A 20,050-nucleotide genomic window follows, 5' to 3' on the forward strand; every position below is an offset into this window, starting at 1 on the left:
TGATTTGAGCTTATCGCAACTATAATCGTTTCAATTTTTAAAAAATCAAATAATTTTTTTAAACATTCATGAATTTTCAAAGCAATTTAAATGAATAAATAGACGATCTACAAGCTCACAATGCATTTTAAGATTTATTTGGGGTATTCTGTTTTAGCGTAGATTTTTTGAATAGCCAAAGAAATCTTAAAATGACACAGATGCGTTCCCGGTCTAATGGCTCAATAACCCCGTTGTTCATATGATTGTGTTTCTTCCCCTCCCTCCATGCTGACCTCTCCGTCGGGCCTGTGGCTGCCGGGGCTGAGGCCGGTGCCGAGGGGGGCCCCATGGCCGCCGAGGGGGTTGGGGGGGCCCTGGCTCTGGGACAGGTTCTGGGGCTGTCCCAGGGACGCCAGCTGCTCCCTCAGCTCCTGGTTCTCCCTCCTCATCTGCTCCAGCTCCTCCAGGCGAGCCCGCTCCTCCCGAGCCTTCATCTCGCGCAGGTTCTCGATCACACGCTCCTGAGAGAGAGAGAGAGGGGGGGGGGGACGAGAGACAAAGGTTTATATATAGGATACACAGGATTATATTGTTGTTGTTGTCGTCGGGCAGAAACCTCTTGTCTCCATATCTCTAACTTTTTGTGTTTTTTCGTAAATTAACGCCCTACTTCAGAGGTTTTCAACCGGTGGTCCGCGGACCACGAGGTATTGCAGGTGGTCCCTGGCCATGCATTAAAAAAAAATACTTTTAATAACTTACAGGAGTTCTTACTGTATGGTGCATGGACGTGCTGGCCACTGGGAAATTCGGGAAAATTCCAGAACGGCCGCGCCATTTACGGGCCGCCAGACGGCCGTTGGGCCACCCAAAAAAATAAATAAAAAATAAATAAAATTAAATTTAAAATTTTTTTTGCTCCCATTTTAGGATTATTACGGTAATTTCCGGGTCGCGCGGCCCAATTATTAGTTACGTTACTGTTGGGCTGGGACGTTTTTCAGCAGTGGCGCAATTTACATAGGGTTGCTGGGTTAAAACGCAGCAACCCCCCCCCCCCCCCCCCGTTGACAAAACGAAACGGGGGGCCGGTTCGGAAAAGAGCTGAATTTTGGTCCCAGCACGCCCCTGGTATGGTGTGTGTGTGTGTGATATGAAATGTCAGCTTACCATAATCACAGTAATCCTTAATCATATTCAATCATTCAAACAAAATCACTGTATTTTATTAGATATTATATTGATATTATAGCTATTTTCTCCAGCTCCCTGCGGTGCATGAACCCCCCACCACTATTGTGTGGGGTGGGTCTATGATGGACCCGCCACGCACAATAGTGAAGGTCCCCAGGTTGCGCTTTTAATCGGTAGCACTTGCTATGCATCCTATGTGTATAACGCATCATGAACATACTTATATGGCATTTTAATCTGCTCATAACCCTGTATAATCAGATGTATAAGAGCTCATAAATACTCAGTTTTAGTTTAGTTTTAATTATTTTATGGTATGGGGTATGGGGTATTTGTCAGGTATTTGTCAGGGGCAAGACTCTGTAATAAAAACTCTATAAAACAGCACATTACAAATATTTACAGTTAAAGCTAAAAGGTATGCTAAAAACTAAAATATTGTTTTCCTCACACCTAGTTTTAATTATTTTTGTTGAGTGTAAAGGGTCATTTTGTTGACCCTTTATACTTGGTTGCCCGGAGTCCCCGAGTGGGTCTATGCTAAGCCCCCTCCTAGTTTTCGCTCTACACTAAATATCTTCACCAACAAGCTCACTTGTAGATCTACTATTTTCACCGAATGTTCGCCCCGAAACAGGGACGCTAAGGGTTCATGTGGTTAACTTTGGGAGAAAAGTGGGGGGGGAGGGGGGGATAGGAGATAAGGTCAGTGGATACAAGACTGTGAACACATCGTTGCAGTCGGGCAGAAACCTCTTATCTCCATATTTTAACTTTCTGTGTTTTTTCGTGAATTAACGCCCTACTTGATCATACTATACAGCAGAGGTGGGCAACTTTGATGATGCAGAGGGCCACTATATTTCCACACTCACTCCAGAGGGCCACATTGCATATACTGTCGGCCATTCTATGTCACACAAAAGTAGCAAAAATAGCAGATCTACAAGCTTGAGCTTGTAGATCTGCTATTTATGCTATTTCTTTTTTTGGAATTAATATCTTTTTTGGCTATTTTTGAATTGGAATCCTGAGAAGTTAACATTTTTATTTAATTTCAAATGCATTTAGTTATACTTATGTTAACTTTATGAACTTAAATACAAATACATTGGACATAAAAAAGACAATAGAATTTTAATACTAGTCATTAACCTACTATAATATAGACTGAAGTAATTAAAGCGGGTCATGTTTGCATTTTTGGAATTGTAACAGTTTAAATCAATAATCAGTATTCTGATATTAACCTGCGGGCCGCATTAAGTGAAGGTGGGGGCCGCATGTGGCCCCCGGGCCGCCAGTTGCCGATGTATGTACTACAGCATCACACAAAAAGCATCAAAAGTAGCAGATCGACAAGCTTTAAACGCAGCATGTTTCTCTTTTGCAATTATCTAATTTGAATCCTGAAAAGTAACACATTTGGACATATGAGGTTTTCACCCGACAGAGAGGACTTGCTGGCCAGTGGGGCTGTACAGGCTACGGCCTGACGGGGAAGAAGAAAAGTCTGGCAACATCAACGTTCAACGTTTCACCTTATTCGTCGTCCAGGAACACAAGGATTGTCAACCGATGCTCGATTTCAGTTGCTCTTCGCTCTCATATTGTTGTTTTTTTTTTTTAAGGCTGTCGGTTTGGCAGAGCAGAGCGGGCTTTCTGTGCTAGCCGTCCACGTTACTAAGTCAAAGACAAACTCATAAAAGCCCAGCATAAATAATACCTTCATAAATAATAGCAGGCACATGGTAGGAAGACCGGCCAAACGGAGAGGCAGAGAGGAAGTTGAGAGAGAGAGAGTGAGAGACAAGAGGAGCAGATTTAGGGGCCATGTCGACAGAAAGCATTTGTTTTCGCGCTGCTTCTTTTTTTTAATACATTTTTTATCCGACGATTTTTTTTAACCCTTTTTCACCCGGTGCCAATTTTCTAAGTGATCCTGGGCGCTACACTCCCCCCACCAGCCCAGGGAGACCAGGGCCGAGCTCATGCCTCCTTCAATGCATGAGAGCCAACTGACCTTCTTGTCACCTGACAGGGGAGAGTTTCACCGGTAGGACGTAGCGTGTGGAAGGAACACGTTATTCCAACCAGTTCCCTTCCCCTCCATCAGGCGCCCCGGCTGTCATGGGGGAGGCGGTATAGCGACCAGGATTACTACATGTTTTTGTGAGGGTATTAACTACCCTAGGAGACACGGGGAGAACATGCAAACTCCACACAGAGTAGGCCCTTTCGCCAAACCCACCTAGGGTATGGGGCTGGTGACGCGGAGGAGAAGACACGCCCCCAGCGCCCACAGAGTTCCCGGCGGGAATTGAACCCAGGACCTTCTAGCTGTGAGGCGACAGCGCTACTGACTGCGCCTCTGCCAGCGCCTTTCTGCCATGCATTTCTATGGTAAAGACGCGCGGGAATGCTCCTCTTCCCAGCGGCCGAGCGTCGTGTTTCAGCACTCTCGACGTCCACCGTTTTTTGGCGTCACGGAGTACATTTTTTGTACCAAATTAAACGAATTAACCACATTAAAGTAAAAAACAAACCCGGAACAAAAACCTACACACACATGCGCTACGCATACATCGGTGCCACTGCACAAAAGCATAAAAAGTAGCAGATCTACAAGCTTGAGCGTGTGGATCTACTACTTTTGCATTTTTTTCTATTTGAATCCTGAAAAGTAAACAGTTTTGGACATAAGAGGTTTCCCCTCGACAGAGACGATGGTAAAGTGCATATTTGGTGTGTTTTAAACCTGGCGTTATGAGTGTGGGACTATTAGACGTGTATATCTGTAGTTTTATTAGGGATGCGGTAAAACGCATTGCGGTGAACTGTGGAATGCTGGTGTGCGAATCATGTTTGTGTCTGAGGAGTGTGCAGTCTCGGGTGCACGTGTGTGAGTGTGTGTGCGTGTGTGACTACTGTGTGTGTGTGTGTGTGTGCGCGTCTAGGTGAGGGCTGAAGTGATTATCAAGGTGTTTATTCAGGTGTTTATTTAGGCGTGGAGCATGGGCTTGGCAGCCCGGCTTTACAATGTGGCATCGGTGCGCGTTGATTGGCAGCTTCTAGGCCCCTGGCGATTGGACAAGTGCTCCCTGCTAACTAGGCCTGGCACAGAGCACAGCTAGCAGCCCTGCACCGCACAGCGGGGCTTCACTGAACACACACACACACACACACACACACACACACACACACACACACACACACACACACACACACACACACACACACACACACACACACACACACACACACACACACACACACACACAGGCAGCTAATAAGCGCTGGGTGTTTTCCACCTTCCGTGAAATATCTAGAGGATGTTTGGGGTTTGGGGAGAGCAACCAGGATGTGATTATAAAACCTGTCTCTATGAGGCATAAGGGAGTAGTGCACACACACACACACACGCACACACACAGGTGCGTGTGTGTGTACGGTATATCAGTGGTATAAAGTAACTAAGTACATTTACTCTAGTACTGTAGCCAAAGTACACATTTGAGGTATGCTTTTAACTTTACTGGAATATGTTCCATTTTTGTTTCATACTTTATACTTCTACTCCACTACATCTCAGAGGTCAGTTTTTTCAGTCCACTACAATTATTTGAAAACTTTAGTTACTAGTTACTTTGAAGATTTACGGTAGATTATTATTACAAAACATACATTAACCACTTAAGCCCTATTTTATCACACACACACACACACTGTACATAGATACACATACAGTACCATATCGTCTCTGTCGGGTGGAAACCTCATATCTCCAAAACTGTGACTTTTCAGGACTGAAATTCTAGAGTAGCAAAAGCAGCAGACCTACAAGCTCAAAGCGCGTCGCTTCGCACCGCATTTCGAGCTTGTAGACCTGCTGCTTTTGAAGCTTTTGTGATGCTGTAGTGTGATCAAGCAGGGCGTTAATTTATGAAAAAGAAGTTAAGAATATGGAGATAAGAGGTTTCTGCCCCAACAGCAATGATATACATAGACCCACACACACACACAAACAGACGTCCTCTAAAGAAGCTAGCATAGGGCTTGGCATGTTGCTCTACACAGCAGTAAGTTGCCCTGCCTTCCTGGCCCTCTGCTAATTAGAACCACAGCATTGTGGGCAGCGACTGGCTCCAAAGAGCAGGTTTGTGACAGGGTGTGTGATTAGCAACACACACACGCGCTCTTGTAAACACATTACACACACCCTGCGCGGACCGCAGAGTCTGCCGGCAACGCTCGCCAACGCAGCGCTCCCCCTCATCAGAGGCTGAGTTATGGGCTAGTCTGCATCAGAAGTGGTTTGTGCGTAAACAAGAAACGGGTTCCGACAGAAAGAGAAGGGGATTTACAGTTTATATAGTGCGATTATTCTAGTTTCATTTAACCCATTAAGACCGGGCAAGCACATCGTTTGTGTCATTTTATTTTGAGATTTCTTTTGGGCTATTTAAAAAAATAGCAGATCTACAAGCTCAAAGCGCGGTGCCGCGCTATGAGCTTGTAGATCTGCAAAAAAAAAAAAAAACTTGAACATTTGTGCAAATCTTTGATTATATATATTTTTAAAGCCAACCTTTTTAACTCAAATATTTGCTTCTTGGGAGATTCTACAAAATAATGTCTTCTAAATCCTAACTGTTAAAAAAAAGCCTATGTTGCTATATCAGTGGTTCTCAAACTTTTTCATGTCAAGGACCCCCAAAATTGTAAAAAAAAAGAAAAAAAAAAATTGGCCACGGACCCCCATCTAAAAATATTTTGTTCCAGGGACCCCCCCCCCCCCAGAAACAAAGATTTGAGTTAAAAAAAATATATATATTCAAAGATTTGCACACATTTTCACGATTTTTTCCCCAAAATGGCAGATCTACAAGCTCGTAACGCGGCACTCGGTGCCGTGCTATGAGCTTGTAGATCTGCTATTTTTGAATAGCCAAAGAAATCTAAAAATGACACAGAAATGCGTTCCCGGTCTTAATGAGTTAAAAAAAAAAAAGTCTGCCGGCTAGGAAAACAATCTTGGCCGATAAAGAGGCCCTCGTTTTGGGCGACGACATCTGAAGTGTTGTGTCGCCTTCAAGTGTTGCAAATGGAGAACAGAACACGACGTCTGCCAATAACGGTCATTTCTACTAATTGACGTTTTCTCTTTTCACGACAGAGACTCAACATTTGTGATTAACCCATTGAATCCAGGCATGCATCCGTGTAATTTTAGATTCATTTAGCTATTCAAAAATAGCAGATCTACAAGCTCATAGCGCGGCAGCGAGTGCTGCACTATGAGCTTGTAGATCTGCTATTTTTTTATGAAAACATTTGCAAATCTTTAAATCTATATTTTTTTTTAAAGCGGACACTTGTAAAAATGTTTTGTTCCAGGGAACATCTGAGATGTAGTGGAGTAGAAGTAGAAGTGTCACACATTATAAATACTCAAGTTAAAGGGGAAATCCACCCCTTTTCAATATTTAACTATGTCATTAATATAGCATAAAGGAGTTGTGTGGAAATAAGAAAAAAGTTCCCCCCTTTCTGTGTTGCCTTGAACTGGAGGATTGATTGTGGGTTTAACATTGCAAATTACACTGTGATGACTCATCATGGTGTAATTTGCAATGTTAAACCCACAATCAATCCTCCAGTTCAAGGCAACACAGAAAGGGGGGAACTTTTTCTTATTTCCACACAACTCCTTTATGCTATATTAATGACATAGTTAAATATTGAAAAGGGGTGGATTTCCCCTTTAAGTAAAAGTACAGTACTTGAATAAATGTACTTAGTTACATTACGAAGTGCCGCGTCGCCTCGAGTGTTGCAACAGCGAATGGAACGCACATCTGCCAACGGTCATTTCTTACTAATTGACTTTTTTTTCTCTTTTCACAACAGAAACTAAACATTGTTTGATTAAACGATCAAAATGGGCAACGTCTCGGGTCCTCAGGGCAGGCCTCCTTGATTGGGTGGAGACAAGACTCATAGACACACATAAACAAACACACACACACACACAGATGCCCCAATCCGTGCGGAAAGCGAGCGAGCACCTTGCCGTCCGGAATGGATCCACTTAGGGATGTTTTCACGGAGTCTCTTCCGTCAACCGCTCTGACAAGAGTTTATACTTGGCTCAGGGCAAGGACACACCTGAGCCAAAACACATCCCACACACACACACACACACACACACACACACACACATACACAAATACGTGTACAAACACACATGTTTAATATTACTATTTTTGGGAGGACATCAACATTTAATAATAATATTTTTACTTATTTGTTGTTGCAATTTTTATGAGTAACCTTTAAGCCTGAGTTCTACCGGAGTCCCTCAGGGCTTTATACCATTGGCTCTCAAAGTGGGGTCCGGGGACCCCCAGGGGTCCTTGAGGGAGTTCCAGGGGGTCCCCAGCTAAATGATGGATAGTTAGGAACCAAATGGACCCTTATGGGTCTGTAACTCTGAGAGTGTACACTCTCACCCAAATGGACCCGTAAGGGGCCATTTGGTTCCATTTGTACACTCTCAGAGTTAAATTAACATTGATTTTACAATATAAATTGGGGTCCCAGAGATAGAAATGCCATTAAATAGGGGTCCGTAGACTAAAATGCATGTCAAACTGGGGTCCTTGAAATTAAAATGGTTGAGAATCACTGCTAGAGCCGTACAAAATCTTCTCTTATGGGGGTCCCTGGCATATCTTTTCAAATGGGGGTCCACGGGCTAATAAGTGTCAATTTGGGGGTCCGTGACATGAAAAAGTTTGAGAACCACTGCTTTATACTAGTGTATTTTCTGCTTTTGCTCTAGATTAAATATCTCTCGCTGAAAATAGCCAATCCCCCCCCCCCCCCACACACACACACACACACACACACACCCCCACACATACACACACACACACACACACAGCGTGTTAACCTCTGGCAGTCACTGCACAACATCTGCAGCAGAGGTGGACATCTCCACATCTGTCTGCATCTGTCCTCTGAGAGACCTGCTGTCTGTTTGCCTGTAAACTCCTGAACAGCAACCCTTTTTAGCAGCCTGCACTTTTAACAAACACGCACACAGTGTTGGAAAGGAGTAGGCTCTGGTTTTTCTACTTAAGTAAAAGTATCAATACCACAATATATTTAAAAAAATACTCTGTTACAAGTAAAAGGCTATGTCGTTGCTGTCTGGGCAGAAAGCTCTTATCTTCATATTTAAACTTTGTGTTTTGGATCATAACTACAGCGCAGTGGCGCAGCCAGAACGCTAGTATAGGCTGGGCCTAGACCCGTGCGTGCGCTTTTTCCCCGTTTTTTGTTACTTTATTTTGGTTTTAGCGTTAGGGTTAGGTTAGGGTTATGTTATTTAATTCTTTTTTTTGCCTGATTTTGATCAAAAAAATGATTATAAAAAAAATAAAAAAAAGGGCCAGCTTTCTATGCCCACCCATGGCTGCGCCCCTGCTACAGCGTCACACAAAAGCATCAAAAGTAGCAGATCTACAAGCTCTAAAAACGCAGTGCAAAGTGACACAACATATACAGTACATACAGTACAGGACCAAAGGAAAAGTACTAAATGTTTTCGGAAATTTGTCACACTTTTTTTTTTTTTTACATACAGTAGCTGAGCTTGTAGATCGGCTATTAAAAAAATAAAAATAAAAGTACAAAATTGCGCTTGGGTGGGTTTTATAATAATCTAAATCTACAAAGTAACTAGAAAATAAAAGGTGTCACATAATTTGTATGCTTAAATGTTTTATTGAGTAGGCTATTAGGTAATAGGGCAATTATAGAAAAATAACCTATACAGTACATATGTGTTTTGGGTTATTTTTCCTCTTTTTCCTTTTCACATTTGCCTCTGAGAGATAGAAGTGGATTCGAAAAAAAAACGAAATACTCAAGTAAAGTAAAAGTACCACAACATTGTACTCAAGTACAGTATTTTGAGTAAATGTACTTAGTTTACTTTCCACCTCTACTTTCCACCTCTGCACGTAAACTAGGCAAGCAGAGTTGAGCGTGCGGCGCCAGTCACACATGTGCACTAGCAACTGTTTGTTTCCCCCTGCATCGCTACAACAGAGCTAAACAGTACCATGTCCTGCGCAAATTAACCCATTAGAACCGGGAACGCATCTGTGTAACCACTTCAACCATTATTTTACACTTTGGCTATTCAAAAATAGCAGATCTACAAGCTCATAGCGCGGCACCGCTACAAGCTTGATCTGCAATTTTTTGAAAAATCTTGAACATTTTTGCACATCTTTGAATATGTATATGTTTTTAAAGCAAACTTTTTTTACTCAAATCTTTGCTTCTGGGGGGGGGCCCTGGAACAACATATGGGGGTCCGCGGCAAATACATATAATTTTGGGGGTCCTTGACATGGAAAAAGTTTGAGAACCACTGATATAGCAACAATAGTTTTTCAGAAAAATTAAGACAATTGTTGAGATATTTGATAGTTACAAATGTTTGCTTTAAAAAATAGTTTGTGCACTTGAATAAAGTGCACTTTTTTAAAGTAAACTTTTTTTTACTCAAATCTTTGCTTCTGGCCCCCCATCTTTTTCAGATGGGGGTCCGCGGCCAAATACATATCATTTTGGGTGGTCCCTGACATGAAAAGGTTTGAGCAGCACTGATATTATAGCAACATAAAGTGTTTCAGAAAACTGTTAAGAATTTAGAAGACATTTTGTAGCATCGTATCTCAGGTCTTAATGGGTTAAACACAGAAGTTCAAAGGTCACGTAAAACAAAATCTGAAAAGGATTTGGTTTTACTTGTCTGAGGTAATGTAGTGCTACTAATACACATGCCCCACGTTGTCACAGGTGTACTGTAAGGCAGGGGTCTTCAACAGGGGATACGGAACCCCTGGGGGTTATAGCAGATCTACAAACGTACAACTTTCGGCAAAAAGAGGCGTGGTGTAGAGGGGGAAAAAGAGCAGACCAAGCACAGAGCCAACGGCCAATTTTACTAAGTATTGAGGGTTTAAATGTCTGAAAATGCACATTAACGGGAATCCAACATATTGATAGAGAAGATAATGTGTAAACAAAAGGGGGAAAAGAATGCATTCACTTTCACAACACTGATGATAGTGCTCTAAAACAAGTCTATGAAGCGATCTATAAAATCTATGAAAAACTTTAAAGGGACTACACCATGAATTTTAACTTTTCCTTCCTTTTTGTGTTGTTGGTCTCCCCCACCTCTCTTCTATCCCAAAAAATACCCCAGTTTGAGCACTCAGGCTTTCACAGCATATCTGGGTAAATTGGTCTCACAACAGGCGAACTGATTTGCCCCCGTCCGTGACGTCACATGCGATACCTACTTTGTATAATCCCTCCCGTTCTTCAGTTCCGACATAAAAAAATAATGTCGGAACCTGCAATACCACCTTGACAAATAAGGACAATGTGGTATTGCAGGTGAAAGTGCTTTATAAGCAGGAGAGAAGTTAGTTGGAATGAGTATATCTGAGGCTTGATTTAGGCTCAAACCTTTTGAAAAACGTTTGAGGGACATAAACAATATGATATTAAATATATATATTTTAAATGCATGGTGTAGATCCTTTAATGTGCAACCCAATTTTATACAATATGTAGAGTCCCTGCTACATCTCTCTCTCAGCTACTTGGCCTGAAAAAACGTCGAAGACAAGTAAACACGTAAACACATCACTAAGGGCATTGTGCCTTTTGCAGCAACCCACAACAACAAAAGTCTCAGGAATCCAGCATCGGGATTCCAGCTATTTGGGTGAGTAGAATTTTCCACGCTACCCGAAAGTAGTGACTTATTCACCCTCCCTCTGCAATTCAGGGAAAATCAATGGCTTTTTTTTATGGCGAAAATATTCCCACATTAAGGCAAATTACAGAAAAAGCCTGAAGGCCGCAGGCAGGCAGTGACGACCCGGGGAGGCGATTCATCTTTTTTTTTGGTGTTAGCTAGCGGCAGCCGCTCCGCTAACTCACCAGCGCTGAGGTGAGGTTTTATGGGGAACAGCTGCGTTCTCACACTTGCCAGAAAACAACAAACGCCACATGTTTGCAACCAATAACCCATTAAAACCGGGAACGCATCTGTGTGTAACCACTTTAACCATTAGTTTATACTTTGGGCTATTCAAAAATAGCAGATATACAAGCTCATAGTGCGGCACTGCACTATGAGCTTGTAGATCTGCTATTTTTGAATTGTCGTGAAAATTTGTGCAAATCTTTGAATACATATATCTTTTTTAAAGCGAAAATGTTTAACTCAAATCTTTGCTACTAGGAAACAACATATTTTGAGATGGGGGTCCGCGGCCAAATACATATAATTTTGGGGGTCCTTGACATGGAAAAAGTTTGAGAACCACTGATATAGCAACGAGAGTTTTTCAGAAAAATGAAGACATTTGTTGAGACATTTACAAATGTTTGCTTTAAAAAATTGATATTCAAAGATTTACACAAAATGTTCACCATTTAAAAAAAGAAATGGCAGATCTACAAGCTCGTAGCGTGGCACTCGGTGCCGCGCTATGAGCTTGTAGATCTGCTATTTTTGAATAGCCCCAAAGTATAAAATAATGGTTATAGCTCAAATCTAAAAAAGGACACAGATGCGTTCCCGGTCTGAATGGGATAATATCCCCAGCTCATCCAGGCTCACACAGAGGGACCGGCTCAGCCCGCTACGCTCGCTCGCTCGTAGGAGGAGGGTTACGGAAGGTAACTCTACTTGAAAAAAAAGTCCCAGCGGTGCTCACAGAGGGAGCGTGAACTGCATTGTATGTCGAGTTCGACGCGATTACTCCGAACATAATTCAAGTGTCATCAATTCGACGCTATACGCGTGCCGTCGGGAATGCGTGCTATGCTGTTACTTGTGCGTGTAATATTTATGTATACGGCTATGCGGGCCAGCTGATCTTGTTTAACCCATTAAGACCCATGAGGCCGATTCTATACAAATGTCTTCTAAACAGTTTTCTGAAAAAAACTATGTTTCTATGTCAGTGGTTCTCAATCTTTTTCATGTCAAGGACCCCCAAAATTATATGTATTTGGCCGCGGACCCCCATCTCAAAATATGTTGTTCCAGGGACCCCCCCAGAAGCAAAGATTTTAGTTAAAATTTTTCGCTTTAACAAAAGTATATATTCAAAAGATTTGCACACATTTTCACGATTTTTCAAAAATAGCCAAATTGTAAAATAATGCTTTTTAGCTCAAATCTAAAAATGACACAGATGCGTTCCCGGTCTTAATGGGTTAAAGCAAGGGAGACTTTTTTTGGCTATGAACCGCGCCGCGCGGGGCCAATAGATAAGGTCAGAGAGGACTGTGTATCATACAATGTTAGATACAAGGCTGATATTACACTAACATTGGCCTGGAGCTATAAACATCCCCTGCAGACCCCTGAATCCTATACAGTTATCTGTCATATCTCTCCCCCGTTTCTGTTACGCTCGCACGCTTTGCTTACTTAAGTCTATTCCACCGCAAACGGTACGGATACACTGGCAACGAGCGGAGCGGGTCACAGATGTGCTGCCGCTCTTGTGATTGACAGCGGTCTGTCAGAATTGACTGTTGCATGGAGGGGGAAAAAAAACGCACGTTTTGATTACCAGTGGTGGAAGAAGTACTCAGATATTGAACTTTTTTTAAGTGAAAGTAGCAATACCACAATATAAAAATACTCTGTTACAAGGTAAAAGGCTTGCGTTCAAAATGTTGCTTGAGTAAAAGTACAAAAGTATTGGAAATAGCAGATCTACAAGATCACAATGTAGATGTGCTATTTTCAAATAGCCTATGAATAAAATAGTTGGTTTAAAGTGGTTAATGTATGTTTTATAATATAGTCATTTATATCTGCAAAGTAACTACCGTAGTAACTAAAGTTTTCAAATAATTGTAGTGGAGTAAAAGTACAATATTTGCCTCTGAGATGTAGTGGAGTAGAAGTAAAAGTATCGCAAATTGGAAATACTCTAATAAAGTAAAACACTCAAAACTCAAAAATTGTACTTAAAGGGATATTTCACTTTCAAAAAAACTTTTGGTCATTTTATCGTCTACTCAGGCATTTGTGAACCCCCAGACAGTTTTTAAGTTGCTCGATTAAATATTTAGATATTTGATATTCATTTTATCAGACACGCCCCCTTCCTATACAAACCCATTGTAACTTCAAACTCCATTTTAACCATGTTAGATTCATCGAAAACACCCGTCCTTGGTTCTGGTGACTCACCCTGCCCTCCTAATACGCGAGGGGGCCGTGTTTTTCCGATTATTAAAAAAAAAAAAAAAAAAATTGTATTTTATTTTTTTTCATTTTCCAAAAAAAATATTAAAAATAAAAGTAATTGAAAAACCACGGCCCCCTCGCGTATTAGGGGGGCGGTATGAGTCACCAGAACCACGGACGGGTGTTTTTGATGAATCTAACATGGTTAAAATGGAGTTTGAAGTTACAATGGGTTTGTATAGGAAGTGGGCGTGTCTGATAAAATGAATATCAAATCTCTAAATACTGAATCGAGCAACTTAAAAACTGTCTGGGGGGCTCACAAAGGCCTGAGTAGACGATAAAATGACCAAAAGTTTTTTTGAAAGTGAAATATCCCTTTAAGTACATGTACTTACAGTAGTTATTTTCCACCACTGCTGATTACAACGTTTTAATCTAGAGGTTTGAGGTGTAAAAAAATAAAAGGATTTTTTTTTTGTGGCTAAAATGTATAGATTGTAATACAGTCAAGCTGTATAGACGGAGATGGAGCCTGTGTGTTCCTCCAGCCCGTCTCTCAGCACTGCTGGACGGCAGCAGCAGTGCTCCCGTAGTACACTCCTACTCCTCCCGTAGTACACTCCTACTCCTCCCATAGTACACTCCTACTACACTCCTACTAATGGGCATGGCGATAAGTTGGTCTAAGTGACAGTGAGCAGATATAAGCAAACCGTTGGAACAGCAAGACCTCTGTCTCAGTGTTGCACAAACAACAGTCTCCTCTGAGAGAGCACGAATGGAACCAAATAGAGAACGCCATAAAGATCTATCATCCATCAGCTTGTGTTCCAGTTCCAGTTTTGTCTGCTCGTTTATTTGTTTCATCACTTCCCATTTAAGCCATTTAGACCGGGAACGCATCTGTGTAACCACTTAAACCACCACTTAAACCTTTGGCTATTCAAAAATAGCAGATATACAAGCTCATAGCGCGGCACAGAGTGCCGCGCTATGAGCTTGTAGATCTGCTATATTTGAAAAATCGTGAAAAATTGTGCAAATCTTTGAACATATATTGTTTTAAAGCGAATTATTTTTATTCAAATCTTTACTTCTGGGGGGTCCCTGGAACAAAACATGTTTAGATGGGGTCGGCGGCCAAATACATATAATTTTGGGGGTCCTTGACATGAAAAGGTTTGAGAACCACTGATATAGAAACATATGTTTTCCGAAAAACTGTTTAAGAGACATTTTGTAGAATTGGAACCTCAGGGCTTAATGGGTTAACTTGTTTTTTTGTATCCCGTATACTCTTTGAGTTCTCTCTCCTGATTGGATGAAATTGGCATTCTGACATTTATTTTCTGTTTACTAGAAGAGGCTGGGGACACGGCTAGAGCCTTGTTACTGAACAAACAGACTATAGCAATAATGATCACTATGGGAACATAGAGCTAATGAACAAAACAAAACAATCACTTTACACTATCCAATCCATTTGTACACTCTCAGAGTCAAGGTTTTATAGTGTGGATTTGGGGGGGCCCCAGAGTTAGGAACCAGTCTCAAATGGGGGTCCGAGAACAAAATGCATATCAAACTGGGGGTCCTTGAAATTGAAAAGTTTTGAGAACCACTGGTCGACTACACAACCTCAGAAACAAACAATAAAGCGCGGACATCCGCTCACTAAAATCCAGGTGCTGGGCTCCAACGCTCAAAAATGTATTGGGTTCCTTTACAGTACATCAGGGGTCTTCAACAGAGGGTCTGGGACCCCTAGGGGGTCCTCAGAGATACTACAGGGGGTCCGCCAAATCTTTGTGGGGGTTTTACATTAACCACTTCAACCCAGCATCCCTATTCTGAGGAGAACTTTAGCCAAAAATTAGCCGATCTACAAGCGATCTAACAAGCGATCTACAAGCGCACAACGCCTCGAGGCGTTGTGCGCTTGTAGATCGGCTATTTTCCAAGAGGTTTGGTGTAGAGGGGAAGAAAAAGCAGACCAAGTACAGCGTGAAAGATTCAAGTGTACTTAGTATTGAGGGTTTAACTGGCCTATGAGGCTACCTATGACATCTATGAAAACATATATTATACAATATATAATGGGGGTCCCTGCTTCATCTCTCTCTCTCTCTCAGCCAAGGGGTCCTTGAAAAACGTTGAAGACCCCTGCTTTGCACCATCATTGGAACGTGACGTTTCGAGCCTATACCGGCTCTTCCTACACTACTACTGCTACACAACCTCCCTTCGTTCCCCCCATCCATTCATCCCTCCCTCCCTCCATCCGTTACCTCATACATGGGCAACTGGCGGCCCGGGGGCCACATGCGGCCCCCACCTTCACTTAATGCGGTCCGCAGGTTAATATCGGAATACTGACATATTATTGATTTCAGCTGTTACAATTCCAAACATGCAAACATGCCCCACTTTAATTACTTCAGTCTATATTAGTAGCTTAATGACTGGTATTAAAATTATATTGTCTTTTTTATGTCCAATGTATTTGTATTTAAGTTCATAACAAAAAACATATAAAAATGTTACTTTTCAGGATTCAAAATAAAATAAAATGCAAAAAATAAACAGGATTCCAATTCAAAAGTAGCAAAAATAGCCTCAAAATGCGTCGCACTGCGGCGCGTTTTGAGCTTGTAGATCGGCTATTTTTGCTACTTTTGTGTGACATATGGCAAAGTACAGCATTTATTTGCGAAAAAAAAAGTTTGAAATACGAAGATAAGAGGTGTCTGCCCAACAGTATATGCAATGTGGCCCTCTGGAGTGAGTGTGGAAATATAGTGGCCGTCTCCATCATCAAAGTTGCATCACCCCTGCTCCATTTGTTCCCCCATCCATCCATCCATCCATCCATCCCTCCCTCCATCCATGCGTTACCTTCTCAGACAGGGCCTCCTCCAGGGTGGCGAGGGCCGTGTCCGTGTTGCTGGAGTCCGTCTGCAGGCCCTTGACCCTCTCCCTCAGCCCGGCCACCTGCTTGTCCTTGTCCTTTAGCTGTTCCAGCAGGTTCTCTATCTGGAGGGGGAGAGAGAGAGAGAGAGAGAGAGAGAGAGAGAGAGAGAGAGAGAGAGAGAGAGAGAGAGAGAGAGAGAGAGAGAGAGAGAGAGAGAGAGAGAGAGAGAGAGAGAGAGAGAGAGAGGGGGGGAGAGAGAAAGGGGACGTTAGTATCATGCACAACAGATTTTGTGAGACACAAAAGCTTAGATTGAGAATCAAAGTTCAGTTGCGCACGCGCACACACACACACACACACAGTAACCCATATCCTGCCAGAGATTCGAACTCACATCTCCCGCGTGAGGCTATATTTTCAAATCTATGACCTATTAGTCACTTATTTTGGGCTTGTTTTCAAACCCGGATGCTTGTTTCTCTTGCGAAATCTGGCAACACTGAATGCAATGTACTGTATCTAGGACCGGGGGCCAAGTGGCAACAGCGATGACGATGCCCCTGAAAATGCAACGATCCCATTGGCCGGGTTTGCTTCATCGCAGCGATCAATCTGGAGTTCTGGACACCAGAACAGCGTGCTGCTGAGCCCTCGGCTCCGTTTCTCCAATTTCCTGGTTCTAATGTCTTCCATTCCTGCCTCGCATCGCTGAGATGATGCAGCCGCGATAGCCTGCTCTAAAAGCAGTGGTTCTCTCAACCTTTTCAGGCCGTGACCCCCCAAAATAATCATTTGAACTGGGGACCCCATAAAATAATCATAATTTGAACTGGGGACCCCCCCAAAATAATCATATTTGAACTGGGGACCCCCCCCCCAAAATAATCATATTTGAACTGGGGACCATCCACCCCGACAAGCACATGGAATTGTAGGAGTTGAGGCATTACATTTAGTTTGACTCCCAAAAATGTCAATGGGTTATCAAAATGAAAATTTGATATCCCAAAAATGCACTACAGTCACACATAATCACCGCCAATGCCGAAAGATTAAAACAATCCAGTACAAACAACAGAACAACTAACTAAAGCACAGTGTCACAGCGGACCACCCACACGGGCTGCTGCCCCATCTGGATTATTTATTACACCCAGTGTTAACATTATTATCTTGTTGTTATATTGATATTGAATGAATATTGTATTAGACAGAAATGCAAAACAGCATGAGTACAGTCCAACACTTGGTCTAAAAGGATAACGCCAAAAAGTCCTTGCGGTCTTATTTCCATAGGGGTCCTATGTATTCAATTCATCAACCTATAAAAAATAATACCAAAATTCAATATCATCACAAATATAAAACACTATATGTAAGATGCTTCCTCCCCCCGATAACATTAGGCCACTAAGATCAGCGGATCAAGGGCTCCTCAAGGTTCCACACACCCGCCTGAGGTCAAAAGATGACCATGATTTTTCGGCTGCTGCCCCAAAACTATGGAACAACCTACCGCCATCTATCAGGGCTGCACCCTCGTTGGACATTTTTAAAAACAGATTAAAAACGCACCTGTTCTCCCAGGCCTTTTAAGTAGTACCCCCTGCCATGGAGAAATTGTTGGACACCTGTTTACGTGCTCCCACATTTTTCCTTAATGTTTCCTTAGCTACTTGCCTTTTTGCTATGGTTTTTGTATTATTGCTTTTTTGTATATATTGTTGATCTTCTTGTTTTGTTTTTGTTTTTGTTTTTTGTATTTTTGCTTGCAGTTGTATGTGTATGTATTTGATGCTTTTTGTGTGGTTTTTAACCCTGATGTACTGCACTTTGGTCAGCCTTTGGTTGTTTTTAAAGGTGCTTTATAAATAAAATGTACTTGACTTGACTTGACTATATGTACAGAGTAGGGGAAAATAGGGGGGGAGGGGGGTAAAGAGGGGGATATTGCATTGTCATTATTAGCATAGAGTTGCGGAACACGGCCGCACCAACATGTTGATGCTTCCATGAGTATGAGTCAATTGACAAATAAAACCCTCTTGGACAAGTGGTTCACAAGGTGGGAACCAAACCAGGGACCATTCAGGGTTCCCTTGAGGGGGTTCTAAATGGAACCTTAAAGCATTGGTTCTCAAAGTGGGGTCCGTGGACCCCCAGGGGTCCTTGAGGGAGTTCCAGGGGGTCCCCAGCTGAATGATGGATAGTTAGAAACCAAATGGACCCTTATGGGTCTGTAACTCTGAGAGTGTACAAATGGAACCAAATGGACCCTAACGGGTCCATTTGGGACCCAAATGGACCCTAACGGGTCCCTAACGGGTCCAATGGAACCAAATGGACCCGGTTCCATTTGTACACTCTCAGAGTTACATTAACCTTGATGTTACGATATAAATTGGGGTCCCAGAAATAGAAATGTCATTAAATGGGGGTCCGTAGTCCTAATGCATGTCAAACTGGGGGTCCTTGAAATTAAAATGGTTGAGAATCACTGCTAGAGCCATAAAAATCTTCTCTTATGGGGGTCCCTACCGCATATTTTTTTCAAATGGTGGTCCGCTGGCTGATAAGTGTCAATTTGGGGGTCCTTGACATGAAAAAGTTTGAGAACCACTGCCTTGCACGTCTACAACACGGAGAGCATACAAAACAGAACCAAATGGACCCTTATGTGGCTAAAATGTTGGTTCCGTTTGTATGATCTCAGAGTTATAGGGGTCCTTGAAATTAAAACGTTTGAGAACCACTGCTCTAGCATAGAGCAGGGGGGGACTTACATTAACAGAGACATGTAAAAGGTCATACAGTAAACCGTTTCCTGCATTCTTTTTTTCCTCCTTCGGCCTCTTGGATCATTCCACACACGCTGATTAAAAAACATCTGACAAAAAGCGGCGGCGTAGTTTTAGCTCTGTACCATAAGAGTTAATTCGGCCCGATGAGTTAAGGGACCGTGTCTGTGCGTCTGTGTATCTGTGGCTAACCTCATGTCCCCAAAGCACCAGAGTAATTGCCAGCTGTGCTGTTCAACAGCTTTTATCTGATGAACATCCGAGGGAACTGTGCGCGCGCGACACACACACACACACACACACACACACACACACACACACACACACACACACACACACACACACACACACACACACACACACACACACACACACACACACACACACACACACACACACACACACACACACACACACACACACACACACACACGCTCCGAGCTGTACTTAACAAAACACTAGCATATGCAGCTGTGGCATTAGGACACGGTAAAACAGGCAAAACGGCTCTGGAGGGTCTAGAGTTTGACTTGAGGTCCTTTTTAGGCACCGGGAACATTTAATTTGGGCGATTAAATTGCATTAATTCAAACAGTTTTTTGTTTTTTTTTGTCATGATGAGCACATCCCCCCACAGAACGCAAATAATATGAGGTGATGAAGTGAAGTTATTCATTTGAATGATTTTCTTCTGTTCTTTAGTTATCGGCAGTTGAATATAGCTTGTTTTCACCAAAAACTTTCTTTTAGATCACGTGATTTCCGAGTGTATTCTTCTTCGGGAGTCCTAGGATCACTGACATCACCAAATGACGTCTATAATCGCCAATGGCAGTGAAGCGTTGGATTTGA

The 20,050-nt window shown here is 42.4% G+C and overlaps 1 protein-coding gene across 1 annotated transcript in view; it reads right to left on the reverse strand.

Annotated features, from left to right (window-relative positions):
• LOC308096368 (ERC protein 2-like) overlaps positions 1 to 20,050 on the reverse strand; it is a gene marked incomplete at both ends in the record, with an annotated part of 339,729 nt that overhangs the window by 165,042 nt on the left and 154,637 nt on the right. The window contains 2 exon segments of the mRNA XM_080443792.1: positions 276 to 503; positions 16,385 to 16,522. Coding sequence (XP_080299918.1) covers positions 276 to 503; positions 16,385 to 16,522 — 366 coding nt within the window.

This window comes from Gymnoscopelus braueri (assembly GCF_963280865.1).
Source record: "Gymnoscopelus braueri genome assembly, chromosome: 12".
NCBI lineage: Eukaryota > Metazoa > Chordata > Actinopteri > Myctophiformes > Myctophidae > Gymnoscopelus > Gymnoscopelus braueri.